The sequence below is a fragment of the Mobula hypostoma genome, chromosome 13 (assembly GCF_963921235.1).
Source record: "Mobula hypostoma chromosome 13, sMobHyp1.1, whole genome shotgun sequence".
Classification (NCBI taxonomy): Eukaryota; Metazoa; Chordata; class Chondrichthyes; order Myliobatiformes; family Myliobatidae; genus Mobula; species Mobula hypostoma.
In genome coordinates, this window is record NC_086109.1 from 52,877,560 (window position 1) to 52,897,359 (window position 19,800).

Below are 19,800 nucleotides of genomic sequence, written 5' to 3' on the forward strand. Positions count from 1 at the left end.
GACTCAAGATTCTGATAACTAAAGTACTTATTCACTTTATCATATATGAATGGACAAGAAAATTATATTAATTTAGAATATCTAATATATTATTTCCTCTTCTCCTTGGTTCTTTTTCAGATAACAATTCTGTGGATCAACAGGTTCTAACTTGATGTGTTTCATCTTCCATGAACTATCATTTAAATTTTGTTGCATTGTTATGTGTTTCTGTAGTAAAGATGTTTATTTCCCATCCTATTGTCTCGCATGGAACTCACCTTTGCAAATCGAATTTCTCTTGTCTTCATGTGTTTAATATATGGTGCACTTGTAAACAGGACATCTGTCGCTGAAAATAAACTTTCACAAACATACTTCTTCATAATATATTTCATAAAAAAGCAAAAAGAAAAGATGTGGAATGTCTCATAAAGATACATATTTATCTTTTAGGTCTTAATAATGTTATTCTTTATTAAAGGCTCAGCTCTCAAGTGGAAATGTTTTTGGTGCATCTAGCCTTTCTAACCTCAAGACCCCAGGAGGGTGAGTAAACATTATACTCAATGGATTTCTAAAATAAATTTCACATAAAAATTGTTGTTGCTAATTAAAAAGAAAACTGTTATCTCTTTATCTTGAATCGTCTACTTAGAGAAGACAACTATTAAAAGCACAACGAATGATTGTTAAGGTCAGACAGCACTGATGGTGGAGACTGAGTGGCAGACCTGTGAGCAGAACAATATTGAAGGTGTTCTGGAAATATGAATTAGCACCATGAAAAGGCTTCATGTAATGTGTAATCCTACATTAGTGCAAGTTCTTATTTTATATTTTACATATTGCTGAAAATCAGTATTTAGAAATGTTTCGGTTATCCCAGAATGAGGCTCCTTTATGCAGAATAATTAAGAGTGATTTTTTGCAGAGGATATCATGACTTACAAAACTGAATGAGAATTTTTAGGAGTTAATTTAGAAAATTGATGAAGGCAGAGCAGTAGTCATTGAAAATGCGGATTTAAGTACGTTTTTGACAAGGTCCCATGTGGTAGGTTGGTCCAGCAGGTTAAGGCATGAGGTATCTGAGGCATTTTGGCAAACAGTATCCTAATTGGCTTGCTGATGGAAGATAGAGGGTAATAATATATGGGAGTTTCTTTTACTGGAAGTCTGTAACAAGTGGTGAATGTTGGTTGCATTATACATCTATGACATATGAGAATGTAGATGGTCTGATACTAAGTTTGCAAATAACATGAAAATTGATGAAGTCATAGAAAGCAAAGAAGGTTGCTTAAGGATACAGTGGATCAACTAGAGAGTTGGCATATGGAAATTAATCCAGACACATGTGAGGCAATGCACTTTGGGAAGTTAAATTCTAGTGGAAACATGTTGAATAACTAACAGGGATCTCATAAGTGTTAATAGACAAAGAGAATTTGAGGTGCCAACTCATAATTCCCTGAAATGGAGACACGTCTACAGAGGGGAGTGAAGATTTCATTTGCTATGCTTGCCTTTGTTGGTCAAGGCATTGAGTATAAGAGTCACAACATTAGTTTTCAACTGCAAAAAGCATTGCCTAGAGTATATATAGTGCAATGTGTACAGCTCTTTTCACTACTCTGCAAGAAGGATGTGGTAGCAATAGAGAGAGTGCAGAAGCGATTCACCAGGTTGTTGCCTAGAATAGAGGGCAGTAGTTATAAGCAGAGACTGGATAGCTTGGATTTATTCTCATCGAAATGTAGGAGGCTGAGGGGTGACCTTTTAGAGATTTGTAAAGTTATGAGGAGCATAGCTAGGACAGATAGAGTAGTTTACACTAGAATAGAGTGGACAGGTTTAAGGTGAGAAATCTGAGGGTTAAGTTATAAATATGTAATGCCCTGGTTAACATGGTTCATTTTTTTTCTCTGTTTTGCATTTCTTTTCTCCGTGTAAGCTGTTTGTTTGGGTTACTGTTGCAAATAAGAGATAGGAGAAATGTGTGTCATCTATTCGAGGTGAACAGATTCAGGGGAGGTTTCTCTGGTGAGGGACACTAAGGTTGGGCTTTGGGCTTTTGAGAGGAGAGAAGAGGTGGGTGGAGTTGACCCAGAGTGGGGCTGGGAGTCGACGAAGCCCAGAGAGATTGAAGGAGGATCGGCGAAGGGGAAACCATGAACTTCAATTTGTGCACATTAGACTGTTTCATTTAAAGTGGCCCACTCCTTTTTTTGCTTTTTCTTTATTAATCCTTTAGTCAAATTAAGAATTATAAAGCTATATCTTTTAATTGTATGCGGGAAAATGTCTGTTAATTCCTGATTATTATTTGTAACAAGGTAACAAATCACACAACATCCTTACAAACAGGGGGATTTGGGAGTTTTGCATTTCAGTCTCCCATGTTTGGTGGGGCCAGAGGGTATCTTCCCTAGACTTAGACAGCCGATGGAACCAGAATGTTACAAATACAAGAGATTCTGCATCTTCAGAAATGCTAGAATGGCAGAGCAGACTTCATGGGATGAATTGCCAAATTCTACTCTTATGTCTTATGGTCTTTGCCTTATGATCAACACACAAAAGGCTGGAGTAGCTCAGTAAGTCAGGAGGCATATGTAGAGGGAAATAAACGGTCGATTTTTCTGCTCAAGATCCTTCTGGAAAGGAAGGGGCAGAAAGCAGAATGAGAAGTTAGGGGGATAGGAAGGAGTACAGGCCTGCAGGTGATAGGTGAAGCTAGGTGAGAAGGAGGGTTGCTGGAGAGGGTGGATGAAGTGAGAAGCTAGGAGGTGGTAGGTGGAAAAAGCAATGGGCTGAAGAAGAAGGAATCAATTAGGAGAGGAAAGTGGGTCCTTTTTCAGTAAAGGAGTGGAGGGATATGGCACTAATGTGAGGAAAATTGGAATTGTGTGGTTAAGCAACTTGGTCAATGTAGATATGGTTGACTGAAAAGGTCCATTTCTGTGTTGTACAATTCCATTAATTCAGTGCTCTTGATTGATTTTTTTGTAGAGAATGCTCTGCACTTTTTGGAAATCTGAAATAAATAAGAAATTTTTGGAAGTTCAATAACCAGACAGTATCTCTGCCAAGAAAGAGTTGTGCTTAGAAATTGAATTGGTTTGTGCTTAAATTTTTTCCAAACTTATGTGATTGTTTGAAAATCAGTTTCTCCCAAAGAAAACTGAACTCACATCCATTCTCATCATTATGTTCAAGTTCAAATCTATTGTCATCTGATTGTACAACCAAACAAAACAATTTTTCTCTGGACTATGGTACACCAACAAAAATATATATCATACACAGCACATAAAACAAAATATAACCATAAATAAATTCATAAAATATAATTCAATATCTATGTAGAGTGCAGCACAGGCAAACAGTTGACAATAAATAGTAAATGGTACTGTAGACAGTATGCAGTCATACCTGTCAGGACTTCTGAGGCACCCTTGCAATCCTACATCAGAAGGGACATGTGATGATGTCATTTCCTGTGCAACATCCTTTTAGGCATTGTCCTAAGTGTTGCTGTCATTGGGACCATGTTGTTGTAATTGCATAGTGACAGCCTGGAAGATGTGCAGGGAAGTAAAGTGCCTGAACCATTTGGCCCTTCCGCTCCTTCATTGCACCATTGCACCAATGATATTACTCAATCTTCAATGGCAGTCCTCACAGGTTTCCTATGGAGTATGTGTATGTTAATGCTGATTTGAGGTTCTCTGACTTCAAGAGGCAATATCAGCAAAGAAACAGGCTAGTGCAAACATGGAGAAGTGGCCAAGCTCATTCTCCGTCTTTTTCTTTTGATCTTTCTGGGAGCCCAAGGTTCAAAAATTTCACTACATTTCACATTCCACAAGTACACTTAATGTTTATTTTTTAATCAATGTTTCACTTACGAACATTTTTATTGTTAAATAAGTTCATTGATGTAGCATTTACATAATTTAGTATGTACCAAGACATACAGTATTTAAAATAATAATTCTTCTTGAAGACAGTTTTACTTATTTCAATTGTCAGTAAACTCAGCAAAATACAAGGCAGAAATATTAGATTACTCTAAATCTGTACCCATTGACGGTAATAGTTAAGAGGTAATAGTTAAAAAAATGCGAGAAGCATTCTTTAAATTTAATTACAAGAAAAACTTTACCATATAACAATATAACAACTACAGTACGAAACAGGCCATCTCGGCCCTTCTAGTCCGTGCTGAACTCATACTCTCACCTAGTCCCACCGACCTGCACTCAGCCCATAACCCTCCATTCCTTTCCTGTCTATATAGCTATCAAATTTACAAATTGGAATGTAATCAAGTTTCAAATGCCAGCATTGAAACTGGAAGGGTTCTAATATTTGAAAATCAACAAATTGCAGATGCTACAAATTTTAAATAAAACACCGGAAGCTGTCAGTAGGTCAGGTGAAAAAGTGAAACAAATACAACATTTTGGGTTGATGACCTTTCAACAGAAAAGTTAAATTCCTAGTTCTGTTGAAAGTTGCTGGCCTGGAGCAGTAATCCTCTTTATGTTCTCTTGCCTGCTGAATATTTCCAGCATTTAAATTTGGTTTAGATTTGTTAAATAATTTTGCAATTAGAATACACACTGATAATTTAGAGATTAATTAATTAATTAATTAGAAACTCTTAATATTGGAATGTACTATATAATTCTTGAAGGCTTTAGATCAGCTGACCAGAACAGTTTTGTTGTTTTTTGAAATGCAGATAATCTGTCCTATATATAAAAATTAGTAAATAACGTTGTAATTATTGGTTTGAATTAGCTTAATCTAATCAAAGCTTCTCTATCTCAGAGTTGCAAAGATAAATTTAGGCTGTGGGTAATTTTGGTGAGGTGTAGGTTGAAAGAATGTGTTGTTCCCTTTTATGGGGTGCCTTTTAGAGAGATTCCTGCCTGAAGGCACCTGCTGGCCACTTCATCAGACTAAAGCCTACAAAGAGTTAAATGCAATAGGGAGGTGACAGGAAGCACTGGAGGGGTGGTGGTTGATCAAACAAGTGATCTCCATTGCCAGATTGAGGGCAGTATCATGCGGTGGTTGTACTGGTGGAATCATCTGATGGGTAGATTGGATTCAGCATTGTTCCAAATAGTGGGTGTGGATAAATTTAGTGAGCTGCTTGCTGTGTTTGAACAAGCACCCCTTCTCCTCTTTGGCCCACATGCAATGGTATAAAATCATCCAAATCCTTCAAGCTGACATTTATTCATTGTTCATTATTATCCCCGAACAGGGGAGCATGATAATCTGCCTCCGATAGTTAGACAGTATGAATCATCAACTGCCTGGATCGCCTTCATTGAAGGATTTAATGAACATAGGGATTTTTATGACAGTGGTTTCGTGGTTGCTCTTATGATGACAATGAACGTACTCATTCTCGATTCCTAAACTTCAGTCAAGACCTTAAGTCTTATTAGTTATGTGTCTATTAGTACCCTCATTTAGGGAGATTTCACTGTGTCCACGTATTTCAAAGACTAAGTTACTTAATAACTGGAGACTGAGCAATAAGAACCTAGTTATTGATAAGCAACTTGAACCTTGGACAATTTCTTCTGTTGTGCTGAAAAGCTGAGGTTGACAATAAACATTCTGGGCTGCACAGTGATTATTCATCACACTGTTACTGATACTAGCTTCTTATTACTGATTCACTTCATTACTTATATTTGAATTCTCCAGATGTTATGGCAACAGAGTGTAGTGGTGGATTGGTGTTTTTGAAAACTGTATCATCTGATATACAATGGATATCGCTAATGGGACCTTTGTTCTTGCAACAAATATATAAATGACTTGAATGAGAATGTAGATCATCTGTTTAACAGGTTTGTAGACAACACGACAATTGATAGAGCCATTAATAGCGAAGAAGGCTGTCTAAGGCTACTGTGGGATATAGATCAGCTGTAAAGCTGGGCAGAACAGTGGAAGATGGGATTTAATTCATTCAAGTGCAAGGTGATGCAGTTTGGGAAGTCCAGGTTGAGGTAGGTGTGTTGGATGTACAGAAGGATCTTGGGATGCAAATCTGTAGCTGACTGAAGGTGGTGACACAGGTGGATAGAATCTGCTTGGCTTCTTAGGCTGAGGCATTGAGTATAAGAGTAGAGTTGACATGTTGCAGCTGTAGAAAACATTGCTTAACTTCAAGTTCATGTTTAATTGCCATTCAACCAGACATGAATATAGCCATATGGCACAGCATTTCTCCGGGGCTAAGGTGCCAACTATCTCGCAGCACAACTAAGAGAGCAAACACATTTAAGATGTCAGTAAAATACAGTCACATAGTAAAAATATAGTCCAAGAGCCCGAGTCCATGAATGTTGCAGAACTGCAGTCAAACACAATATAGCTTGTCTTTGCTCCAACAATCCGCAAAACACAATACAGCTTGTCTTTGCTCCAACAATCTCCAAAACACAATCAAGCCAAAAAGAACAAGCAGAAGGTGTAGAAAAGGTGAAATAATTGAAGAGATTGGCTATCTGAAAGATGTCGCTCAAGGAATCATTAATCACTGGCACCATCTTGACCTGCAGGAGCTTGCAAATGAAAAGTTTTATTTAAAAAGGATAGCAACATCTTTGGTTGACCCCATAGAAGCCGTTGGAATCGAACATGCTGTTGTCTTATTGAAAGACTGCATTTGGAACATTATGTACAGTTCTGTTCATTGCACTAATGGAAGGATGAGGTTGTAATAGTGGGAGTGCAGAAGAGATTCACCAGGATGTTGTCAAAAATGGAGAGCTGTAGTAATAAAGAGAGATCTGATGCATAAGGATTTCAAACAGAGTTGAAGGTTTTCTAGAGGTAGTAGACATAGATATAGCGCTTAGAAGGTTCCAGGGCAGATACTTGGAAAGACATAGAGGAACATGGGGCTAATGTAGATAAATGAGATTAGCACAGATAGTCATCATGGCTGGAATGGATCAGGTGGCTCAAAGGAGCCCATTCTGTACAATTTTGTGATTCTACAGTTCTATATGATTCTAGATCAATTGTTCACGCCTGCAGAGCTTAGTCTGATGACATAACCACTGTTTTGCTGTACCTCTTGGACTGAGCATTTCTTCTCTCCTTTCAGCCCAGAAGCTGGTTGCTCTTTGTATACAATAAAATGTCTGTTAAGATGAAGAATGACAACACTATAATATTCAGGTGAACGAAGCATCTTGTGTTTCTGGTGAAACTGGAAGTGGATGGCTTTAAAACCGGTTTGATTCTGATTCTAGATTTTTGCACTTTGGCCTTAAACTATGTCCTGATCAATCTATTTTTGAAAGCTGAGCTTCTGGCACGAGTCTAATGTCTAATGGCAGATGGAGTTCAACTTGGAGAAGTGTGTGGTGGTACACGTTGGAAGGACATACTCCAAGGCAGAGTACAAAGTAAATGGCAGGATACTTGGTAGTATGGAAGAGCAGAGGGATCTGGGGGTACGTGTCCATAGATCCCTGAAAGTTGCCTCACAGTTAGATAGAGTAGTTAAGAAAGCTTATGAGGTGTTAGCTTTCGAGGGATAGAGTTTAAGAGTCGCGGGGTAATGACACAACTCTGTAAAACTCTGGTTAGGCCACACTTGGAGTACTGTGTCCAGTTCTGGTCGCCTCACTGTAGGAAGGATGTGGAAGCATTGGAAAAGGTACAGAGGAGATTTACCAGGACGCTGCCTGGTTTAGAGAGTATGCATTATGATCAGAGATTGAGGGAGCTAGGGCTTTACTCTTTGGAGAGAAGGAGGATGAGAGGAGACATGATAGAAGTATACAAGATATTAAGAGGAATAGATAGAGTGGACAGCCAGCGCCTCTTCCCCAGGGCACCACTGCCCAGTACAAGAAGACATGGCTTTAAGGTAAGGGGTGGGAAGTTCAAGGGGGATATTAGAGGAAGGTTTTTCACTCAGAGAGTGGTTAGTGCGTGGAATGCAGTGCCTGAGTCAGTGGCAGAGGCAGATACATTAGTGAAATTTAAGAGACTACTAGACAGGTAAATGGAGGAATTTAAGGTGGGGGGTTATATGGGAGGTAGGGTTTGAGGGTCGGCACAACATTGTGGGCCGAAGAGCCTGTACTGTGCTGTACTATGTTCTATGTTCAAGGGAAAGATAGATGCACTGCAGAAGTGTATTGGATTCTGTGTACCTCAAACTAAGGAATATTATTGTGAATTGCTCACTTAAACCAAACACACCCCTGTGCGACTCTTAAGATTCAAAATCTACTCTCTCATGTTTCTAATAAATCGTCATTGCAATGCGATGTTGAAAGTTAAGGCTTTACAAAGGAGACAGGATTGATGCAGCATCTTGTCAATCATAATTCACTGTAGACCCCAGAGAGGAAAGCATAATCATGTTTTGAAGCTTTGGTGAGAAAGGAAAATCAGCTGCTCCTTAGAGGAGCCAGAGGAATGATGAGTGGAAATATAGTCCATGAAGGCAAGTCAGGCTAAAATAGACAAAAATCGGAAAATTGAGGTCAGACAGCTCCTGGGGAAAGAGAAACAGAGCTACTGTTTTGGTCTGAGATTCCTCATTAGAACTGCAATATATGCTTGAGTGGTAACCAGTAAGGAATAGTGGGATAAACATCAGGAGGGCAAAGGGAGGCTGGTGGAGTATGGAGATGATAATTACAGCTAGTAATACTGAAGTAGACCGTAAGACAAAGGAGCAGAAGTCGGCCATGCGGCCCATCGCGTCTGCTCTGCCATTTTATCATGAGCTGATCCATTCTCCCATTTAGTCCCACTCCCCCGCCTTCTCACCATAACCTTTGATTCCCTGGCTATGCAGATACCTATCAATCTCTGCCTTAAATACACCCAATGACTTGGCCTCCACTGCTGCCCATGGCAACAAATTCCATAGATTCACCACCCTCTGATTAAAAAAATTTCTTTGCATTTCTGTTCTGAATGGGCGCCCTTCAATCCTGAAGTCATGCCCTCTCGTACTAGATTCCCCCATCATGGGAAACAACTTTGCCACATCCACTCTGTCCATGCCTTTTAACATTCGAAATGTTTCTATGAGGTCTCCCCTCATTCTTCTAAACTCCAAGGAATACAGTCCAAGGGCGGACAAACGTTCCTCATATGTTAACCCTCTCATTCCCGGAATCATTCTAGTGAATCTTCTCTGTACCCTCTCCAACGTCAGCACATCCTTTCTTAAATAAGGAGACCAAAACTGCCCACAGTACTCCAAGTGAGGTCTCACCAGCGCCTTATAGAGCCTCAACATCACATCCCTGCTCCTATACTCTATTCCTCTAGAAATGAATGCCAACATTGCATTCGCCTTCTTCACTACCGACTCAACCTGGAGGTTAACTTTAAGGGAATCCTGTACGAGGACTCCCAAGTCCCGTTGCATCTCAGAACTTTGAATTCTTTCCCCATTTAAATAATAGTCTGCCCGTTTATTTTTTCTGCCAAAGTGCATAACCATACACTTTACAACATTGTACTTCATTTGCCACTTCTCTGCCCATTCTTCCAATCTATCCAAGTCTCTCTGCAGACTCTCCGTTTCCTCAGCACTACCGGCCCCTCCACCTATCTTCGTATCGTCAGCAAACTTAGCCACAAAGCCATCTATTCCATAATCCAAATCGTTGATGTACAATGTAAAAAGAAGCGGCCCCAACACTGATCCCTGTGGAACACCACTGGTAACCGGCAGCCAACCAGAATAGGATCCCTTTATTCCCACTCTCTGTTTCCTGCCAATCAGCCAACGCTCTATCCACGTATGTAACTTTCCTGTAATTCCATGGGCTCTTATCTTGTTAAGCAGCCTCATGTGTGGCACCTTGTCAAAGGCCTTCTGAAAATCCAAATATACAACATCCACTGCATCTCCCTTGTCTAGCCTATTGGTAATTTCCTCAAAAAATTGTAATAGGTTTGTCAGGCAGGATTTTCCTTTAAGGAATCCATGCTGAGTTCTGCCTATCTTGTCGTATGCCTCCAGGTACTCTGTAAGCTCATCCTTGACAATCGACTCCAACAACTTCCCAACCACCGATGTCAAGCTAACTGGTCTATAATTTCCTTTTTGCTTCCTTGCGCCCTTCTTAAATAGCGGAGTGACATTTGCAATTTTCCATTCCTCCAGAATCTATCGACTTTTGAAAGATCATAGCTAATGCCTCCGCAATCTCCACAGCTACTTCCTTCAGAACACGAGGGTGCATTCCATCTGGTCCAGGAGTTTTATCGACCTTTAGCCTATTCAGCTTCCTGTGTACTTTCTCTGTCGTAATTGTGACTGCGCACACTTCTCTTCCCTGCCACCCTTGAGTGTCTGGTATCCTGCTGTCTTCCTCAGTGAAGACTGATGCAAAATATTTGTTCAGTTCCTCTGCCATCTCCTCATCTCCCATTACAATTTCTCCAGTATTATTTTCTATCGGTCCTATATCTAATCTCACCTGTCTTTTACTCTTTATATACTTGAAAAAGCTTTTAGTATCCTTTTTGATATTATTTGCTAACTTCCTTTCATAGTTAATCTTTTCCCTCTTAATGACCTTCTTAGTTTCCTTTTGTAAGCTTTTAAAAGCTTCCCAATCCTCTGTCTTCCCACTAATTTTTGCTTCCTTGTATGCCCTCTCCTTTGCTTTAACTTTGGCTTTGACTTGTCAACCACGGTTGCATCGTTTTTCCATTCGAAAATTTCTTCTTTTTTGGAATATACCTGTCTTGCACCTTCCTCACTTCTCGCATAAACTCCAGCCACTGCTGCTCTGCCGTCTTTCCCGCCAGTGTCCCTTTCCAGTGAACTTTGACCAGTTCCTCTTTCATGCCACTGTAATTTCCTTTACTCCACTGAAATACCGACACATCAGATTTCAGCTTCTCTTTTTCAACTTTCACAGTGAACTCAATCATGTTATGATCACTGTCTCCTAAGGGTTCCTTCACCTCAGTCTCTCTGATCACCTCCGGTTCATTATGCAATACCCAATCCAGTTCAGCCGATCCCCTAGTGGGCTCAACAACACGCTATTCTAAAAAGCCATCTCGCAGACATTCTACAAATTCTCTCTCTCGAGATCCAGTGCCGACCTGATTTTCCCAATCCTCTCCCATGTTAAAATCCCCCACAATTATCATAACACTATCCTTCTGACAAGCCTTTTCTATTCCCTGTTGTAATTTGTAGTCCACATCCCTGCAGCTGTTTGGAGACCTATAAATAACTGCCATCAGGGTCCTTTTACCCCTGCAATTTCTTAGCTCAATCCATAAAGATTCTGCACCTTCCGATCCTATATCACCTCTTTCTAATGATTTAATATCATTTCTTACCAATAAAGCCATGCCTCCCCCTCTGCCTACCTTCCTATCCTTCCGATACACTGTGTATCCTTGGACGTTCAGCTCCCAGAGACATGCATCCTTTAGCCACATTTCAGTGATGGCCACAATATCATACCTGCCAATCTGTAGCTGTACGACAAGATCATCCACCTTATTCCTTATGCTGCATGCATTTATGTATAACACCTTAAGACCAGTATTTGATATTTCTCGCTTTGATTTCACTGCAACTTTAGTGCACTGCAACTCATCCCAATGGCTATAAATTTGCCCCATCACCTGCCTGTTTTTCCTGACATCTTTACTGCTCACTATCTTAGATTTACTTCTGTTTTCCTCTTCCTCCGCTCTGTCATTCCAGTTCCCATCCCCCTGCCAAGTTAGTTTAAACCCTCCCTAACAGCTCTATTAAACTTTCCCACCAGGATATTGGTCCCCTTTGGGTTCAGGTGTAACCTGTCCTTTTTGAAAAGGTGAAACTTCCCCCAGAAGAGATCCCACTTATCCAAGAATCTGAAGCCCTGCCCCCTGCACCAGTCTCTCAGCCACGCATTCATCTGCCTGATCCTACTATTCTTGCCCTCACTAGCACATGGCACAGGTAGCAATCCCGAGATTACTACCCTGGAGGTCCTGCTTCTCAGCTTCCTTCCTAACTCCAGGAAATCTCTCTTCAGGACCTCCTCCTTTGTCCAATCTATGTCATTGGTACCAACATGTACCAAGACAACTGGCTGCTCACCCTCCCCCTTCAGAATCTTCAGGACCCGATCCGAGACATCCCATACCCTGGCACCTGGGAGGCAACACACCATGCGGGTATCTCTATCAGGCTCACAGAATCTCAGCACAATTCTTGCAGGGCGAGAAACACCCTGTGTATATAAATCTTTGAAGGTGCCAGGGCAGGTGAAGAAAACTGGTGAGAAGGGCATAGGATCATGGGCACAAACACCTGCTGAAGTGCTAAATCGAAACAAGTGCAGGTTCTGAAAGCAGTGGATCAGTCTTCACTTGAGAAAAATGTGTGGTTCAGGGCACTGAATTCTGGGAAGGAAGTTAAAGTTGAAGAAAGTACAGAAGAGATTTCCTAGAAGCGCTGCCATAGAAGGAGGACTTGAGTTACATTGTGCCTATTGCATTTATCCTCAACATTTACTATCCTTATGTCCATATGTATAAGAAGTTTTCCTTCGAACAAAGTCTGAGCTATTTGACAGAAGTGTAGCAAATCTTGAAGAAAACTATTCCTATTATGTTAAATGGATGATAATGAATGAAAATGGATTTATATTATTTAAAAATTTTAGAATAAATTTCTCACTGTGATTTATAGATTTTTTTTATATTTTGGAATGTACTGCTCTCACAGGACAAAGTATTTCACAACATATGCCAGTGATACAAATCCTGATTTTGATTCTGATTCTGAGTTAGTAGAGGCGTAGGATTAAAGGAACTCCAGGGATTGACAGCACAAGAGAATTTGCACTGTTACTAACTCAAACAGTCTGCCACCACTAATGTATTTCAGCCACACATAGCTTCAGGCTTGTGAACGCAGCTAAAATGTTCCTTCTGATCACACTTATGACTAATCAGGTATTGTTGCTCTCAACAGTAAGGGCTGATATGTTTTCTGCAATGAAGTGTAAAAAAACTTGAAACTTTTACTGTTCCTTCAAGAAGCTCCACAATTATCACTATACAAATCATCTACTAGAGTAGCTGAGCAGGTCATGCAGAAAAATAAACAGTCAATATTTCGGGTCAAGACCATTCATCAGGACTGGAAATTAAAAGAGCAGGGTTCAAAATAAAAGGTTGGGGGAGTGGGAGGAGCACGAGCTGCTGGGTGCTAAATGAATCCAGTGAGTGAGGTAAGATAGGTAGTTTGGGTGAGAAGCTGGGAGGCGGAAGGGCCTAATGGCTGAAGAAGATGGAATCTGGTAGAAGAAGACTATGGACCATGGAATAAAGGGAAGAAGGTGGGAAGCCACATGGAGGAAGGTGCACTCTGCAACCCCGTCTCCCTCAGATCCCACCGTCAACTCCTGGGCCCTTGGAGGCTCCTTTTTCCTCTCACCCCAACCTTCCCCTCTCCACTGACACCACCAGCCTCCCTCCCCCTCCCCCTCTGATCCCACTTCTCATCTATGCCGAGTCTTTACCATCCCCTCCGACCTTCAACTATCTGTGGTAGAGCGCTCTGTCCTCAGTAAAGGCCTCACCTTTGTCCCCCTTCACCCACACCTCAGCGAGTTCTGCGTTCGCCATGACGCGGAACTCTTCTTCCGCCAGCTCCGTTTTCGAGCCTACATCTTCGGCAAGGACTCTCCCACCCCCACCGATGACCCCTTTTCCCACCTTCAACCCTCCTCCTCTTCATGGACACCCCGCTCTGGTCTTCTGCCTGCTCTGGATCTCTTTATTGCTAACTGCTGACGGGACATCGACCGTCTCGACTTCACCACACCGTGTTCCCATTCCAACCTCACTCCTTCCGAACGCTGTGCTCTCCACTCCCTCCGCACTAATCCTAACCTTACTATAAAACCCACCGATAAGCGGGGTGCTGTTGTAGTCTGGCGTACTGACCTCTAACTTTCCGAGGCACAGCAACAACTCGCGGATACCTCCTCTTATCTACCCCTTGATCGTGACCCCACTAACGAGCACCAGGCCATTGTCTCCCACACCATCACCGACTATATCCGCTCAGGGGATCTCCCATCCACTGCTACCAACCTTATAATTCCCACAGCCCGCACTTCCGGTTTCTACCTCCAACCCAAGAACCCCAAACCTGCCCGTCCTGGTAGACCTATTGTCTCAGCTCACTCCTGCCCCACTGCACTCATTTCTGCGTACCTCGACACTGTTTTATCCCCCCTTGTTCAATCCCTTCCAACCTATGTTCGTGACACTTCTCACGCTCTGAAACTTTTCGATGATTTTAAGTTCCCTGGCCCCCACTGTTTTAGTTTCACCATGGATGTCCAGTCCCTATATACTTCCATCCCCCATCAGGAAGGTCGCAAAGCTCTCCGCTTCTTTTTGGATTCCAAACCTAACCAGTTCCCCTCTACTACCACTCTGCTCCGTCTAGCAGAACTAATCCTTACTCTTAATAATTTCTCCTTTGGCTCCTCCCACTTCCTCCAAACTAAAGGTGTAGCTATGGGCACCCGTATGGGTCCTAGCTATGCCTGCCTTTTTGTTGGCTTTGTGGAACAATCTATGTTCCAAACCTATTCTGGTATCTGTCCCCCACTTTTCCTTCACTACATCGACGACTGCATTGGTGCTGCTTCCTGCATGCATGCTAAGCTTGTTGACTTTATCAACTTTGCCTCCAACTTTCACCCTGCCCTCAAGTTTACCTGGTCCATTTCTGACACCTCCCTCCCCTTTCTAGATCTTTCTGTCTCTGTCTCTGGAGACAGCTTATCTACTGATGTCTACTGACTCCAACAGCTATCTGGACTATTCCTCTTCTCACCCTGTGTCTTGCAAAAATGCCATCCCCTTCTCGTAATTCCTCCGTCTTCGCCGCATCTGCTCTCAGGTTGAGACTTTTCATTCCAGGACAAAGAAGATGTCCTCCTTTTTTAAAGAAAGGGGTTTCCCTTCCTCCACCATCAACTCCGCTCTCAAACGCATCTCCCCCATTTCACGCACATCTGCTCTCACTCTATCCTCCTGCCACCCCACTAGGATCAGGGTTCCCCTTGTCCTCACCTACCACCTCACCAGCCTCCGGGTCCAACATATAATTCTCCGTAACTTCCGCCACCTCCAATAGGATCCCACCACTAAGCACATCTTTCCCTCCCCCCCATCTCTCTGCTGTCCGCAGGGATCCCTCACTACGCAACTCTCTTGTCCATTCGTCCCCCCCATCCCTCCCCACTGATCTCCCTCCTGGCACTCATCCTTGTAAGCGGAACAAGTGCTACTCATGCCCTTACACTTCCTCCCTCACTACCATTCAGGACCCCAGACAGTCCTTCCAGGTGAGGCGACACTTCACCTGTGAGTCGGCTGGGGTGATATACTGCGTCCGGTGCTCCTGATGTGGCCTTCTATATATCGGCGAGACCCGACGCAGACGGGGAGATCGTTTCGCTGAACACCTACGCTCTGTCCGTCAAAGAAAGCAGGATCTTCCAGTGGCTACACATTATAATTCCACGTCCCATTCCCATTCTGATATGTCTATCCAAGGCCTCCTCTACTGTAAAGATGAAGCCACACTCAGGTTGGAGGAACACCACCTTATATTCCGCCTGGGTAGCCTCCAAGCTGATGGTATGAACACTGACTTCTCAAACTTACGCTAATGCCCCACCTCCCCCTTGTACCCTATCCCTTATTTATTTATTTATTTATATACACACATTCTTTTTCTCTCTCTCCTTTTTCTCCCTCTGTCCCTCTTTGTATACCCCTTGCCCATCCTCTGGGCTTCCACCCTCCCCCTTTTCTTTCTCCCCAGGCCTCCTGTCCCATGATCCTCTCATATCCATTTTGCCAATCAACTGTCCAGCTCTTGGCCCCATCCCTTCCCCTCCTGTCTTTTCCTATCATTTCGGATCTCCCCCTCCCCCTTCCAGTTTCAAATCTCTTACTAGCTCTTCTTACAGTTAGTCCTGACGAAGGGTCTGGGCCTGAAACTTCGACTGTTCCTCTTCCTAGGGATGCTGCCTGGCCTGCTGCGTTCGCCAGCAACTTTTATGTGTGTTACATGGAGGAAGGTGTTGGTGTTTGTCAGGGCAGGGGAAGGGAAGGGAAGGAAAAGGAGTAAAGGGGCCAGAGGGATGAGGCAAAATAAATTGGTGGTGGGTAGAGACAGTAGGGAGTGGTAACCAGAAGTGAGAGAAATCAGTGATAATACCATCAGGTTGGGGACTACGAAGATGGAATATGAGATTTTATTCTTCTATATGTGTCTAGCCCCAACTTCACAGTAGTAGGGGCTGTGGACTGTCATGCCGATGTGGGATAGAAGTGGAATTAAAATGATTGTCCACTAGGATATCCTGGCTGTTATGATTCAAATTTCAAGGTAAATTTATCATCGAAGTACATATATGTTATCATACACACCCCTGAAATTTGTTTTCTTGTGGGCATACACAGTAAATCGAGAACATGATATGAAGAGATTTGGAAAGGTTGTGGAGGCAGATGTTGGTCAGACCTCAGACAAAGTCAGAAATCAAAAAGTTGAGCACGGTACAACTAGTGTCCTGAGCTGCAGATATTTCAATGCAAAAAGTATTGTAGGAAAGGTAGATGAGCTCAGGGCATAGATTAGTGGTCAACAACCTTTTTAAGCCCAAGATCCCCTACCTCGACCTCAGTGAAAGGCAAGATCTACCTACTAAATCATTTAGAGAAAAAAAACAGCTCAGATTGTACTTCCAATTTAAGGCCTTTTATTTGGGTGAATTGTATTTGAATTACACAAAATACTTTTGTCAAACTTTCAAATTAATTCAAACAAGAAAACACTGTAACTAGCATATCAAACAGGCCATAGCTGTCTTTCTTTAAGAATATTACAATACTTCACACCTTTAATTCTAAGTTTCATTATTTAATTTTATTTCAACATGAAATATAAATGAGTAAAAATTGACTGTTGCAATCAGTGTGATGACTGGGGCTGAATACTTTCTGCTAGTTCCCTGAAATTTGGCTCATAACTACAGACAGCCAGCCTGAGACAGTCTGTGAGGTGTAGGGTTGTCAACTGTCCCGTATTCCCCCCACGAAGGTAGAATGTTCCTCTGAAACCTTTCGTGCTGAAATGCTTTATGCCGAAGAAACAATTACCATTAATTTATATGGAAAAAAATTTTGAGCGTTCCCAGACCCAAAAAAACCTACCAAATCATGCCAAATGACACATAAAACCTAAAATAACACTAACATATAGTAAAAACAGGAATAAGATGATAAATACACAGCCTATATAAAGTAGAAATAATGAAGATTAAGCCAAAACCGATTCGTGGGGTTAAAAAATTGGTACGCATGCGCACACAGGTGCCCGCGCAAGGCTTCATGGTCATGGTAGTCTTTCTCGGGGTAAACACAAATGTCCTGGGATTTGACTGCTACTTTTGTCCCTTATTTGGGAGTGAGAAAGTTGGCAACCCTAGTGAGGTGTCTGTCAGTAAGTCAGCTCCTGTACTTAGATTTACTAATTTTCATCTGTAAAAATGCAATTTCACATAGATAATTTGACCCGAAGTAGGCACTGACTTTTAGTGCTATAAAACCAAAGCGCACACCGCGCATTGCTCGGTCCCATCAGTAGTAATTGCCACCAGGTTATGAATGGGGATGTCATTTTCACGGACATTTTTTTAAACTCATTGTAAATATCCTCACCTCTCGTTCTTTCCTTTAATTGCAAAAGAGTGAGGAAGTCCTCTTTTGTTGTAAAATCCTGGAAAGCCATTCTGACAAATACAACAAGCTGAGCTGTTTGCATTACATCCATGGATTCATCGAACTGTAGTGAAAAATATTCACGTCCTCTGACGGTGACTCTACCCTCCTTGTCACTGTTGCAGGGCCAAGCGGTATATTATGTGTTGCGGTTGTGATGCCGTTTTTGTTTTTAAAGTCACTAAAACCGTCTCTGCGGTAATGACCATTGCTTCCTTGAATAAATCGCCATCTGTAGAAGGCTTCTTGTGTTTAGCCAAAAGGTGACCTACACGAAATGATGCTTCAATAGCAGCGTTATTTTGAGCAGCATGTTTTGTGGAAAACGATTGTTGGGTCTTCAACCCCGATTTCAGTTCAACTTTCCAGGCACGAATTGTGCTCTTTGGGGGGTAGGTGTCTTTAAATTCCTGGTGGTTGGTGTTGTGGTGCCGCTCCAGATTCCCTCTTTTAGTCAGTGCTTGTGTTTGGTGGCACAACATACATACACACTTGTCTTTCACTAAGGTAAATAGAAATTCCTCTTCCCATTCTGGATGGAATTTGTACGTTTTCACCTTCGTTCGTGGAGTCTCCACTATGCTATCAGGATATCACGAGCGATTGCCGATCGCGTCGCCTCTGATCTGAGCCGACATTTACATGCTAGGCAGCACCTAATTAATTAGCTTGTTTATTTTGGCTTTTTTTCTTAAAAATGTGCTGTGTGCATCCCGACTACCGCTGCACCCCTGCATGCTTCGCGGCCCGGAGGTTGGGGACATTGCCGTATATTGATGTTTGCGACAATCTGTACTCTTATCTAATCTGATTGGTCACTTTGTTGCAGCACAGGCTGCGCTGTAAAACGCAGTGCATGGCGGGGGAACTACACACATGCGCACTGGGCAGAAAGAATGGAACTAAACCCCCGCAACCCGGAAACAATCTCTCTTTACAAACAGCTTTTTAGCGAAAATATTGTTATATTACCATTATCCTAATTAGTATTACTTTTATAATGCTCACATTACAACAGAATTTGTGTATTTGTTTTTGATTTTTCTTTGGGATCTACTGGGAAAGTCTTAGATCGACCGGTCGATCGCGATCGACGGGTTGGTGACCCCTAGCATAGATCAACATCTGGAATAATGACGTTGTAGCCAATAGTGAGACTTGGTTGCAGGAGGAGCAGGACTGGCAGCTCGATATTCCAGGATGCTGTTGTTTTAGACGCAACAGAGTGGAGGGATTAAGAGGGGGGGTGGCATTATTAGTCAGGGAAAAATATTATGGCAGTGCTCAGTCAGGACAGATTGGAGAACTCACCTAGTGAGGCATTATGGGTGGAACTGAGTAATAATAAAGGTATCATCACATTAATGGGGCGATATTACAGACCACCCTACTGTCCGAGGGATTTAGAGGAACACATTTGTACAGAGATTGCAGACTGTCCCATGAAGCAACAAGACTGTTGTAGTAGGTGATTTTACCTTTCCACATATTGATTGGGATTGCCATATTGTTAAAAAAAGAGTAGATGGGATAGAGTTTGTCAAATGTGTCCAAGAATGTTTCCTTAGTCTTCACAGATATCCCAATGAGAGAGTGTGCAATACTTGATCTGCTATTAGGGAATGAGACAGGGTAGATGGCAGAAGTTTGTGTAGGGGAACACTTTACATCCAGTGATCACAATGCCATTTGTTTCAAGGTAATTATGCAAAAAGATAGGTCTGCTCCACAGGTTGAGATTCTAAATTGGAAAAAGGCCGATTTTGATGGTATCAGAAATGTGTAGATTGGGACAGGCTGTTTTCTGGCAACATGGTTAGTGGAAGGCCTTCAAAAGTGAAATTTTGAGAGTTCAGAATCAGAATTAAGTTTATTATCACTGGCATGTGTCATGAAATTTGTTAACTTAGCAGCAGTTCAATACAATATATCAATCAATTACAGAAAATATATAATAGATTA

At 42.0% G+C, this 19,800-nt stretch overlaps 1 protein-coding gene across 4 annotated transcripts in view; it reads left to right on the forward strand.

Moving 5' to 3' along the window:
- The window catches only part of LOC134355592 (protein unc-13 homolog A-like), a 1,022,883-nt gene that overhangs the window by 536,971 nt on the left and 466,112 nt on the right, over window positions 1-19,800 (forward strand). For all 4 annotated transcript variants that reach the window (XM_063065696.1, XM_063065695.1, XM_063065693.1 and 1 more), the window contains one exon: window positions 464-528. In XM_063065696.1, coding sequence (XP_062921766.1) covers window positions 464-528 — 65 coding nt within the window. The remainder of the gene's footprint in view (window positions 1-463; window positions 529-19,800) is intronic.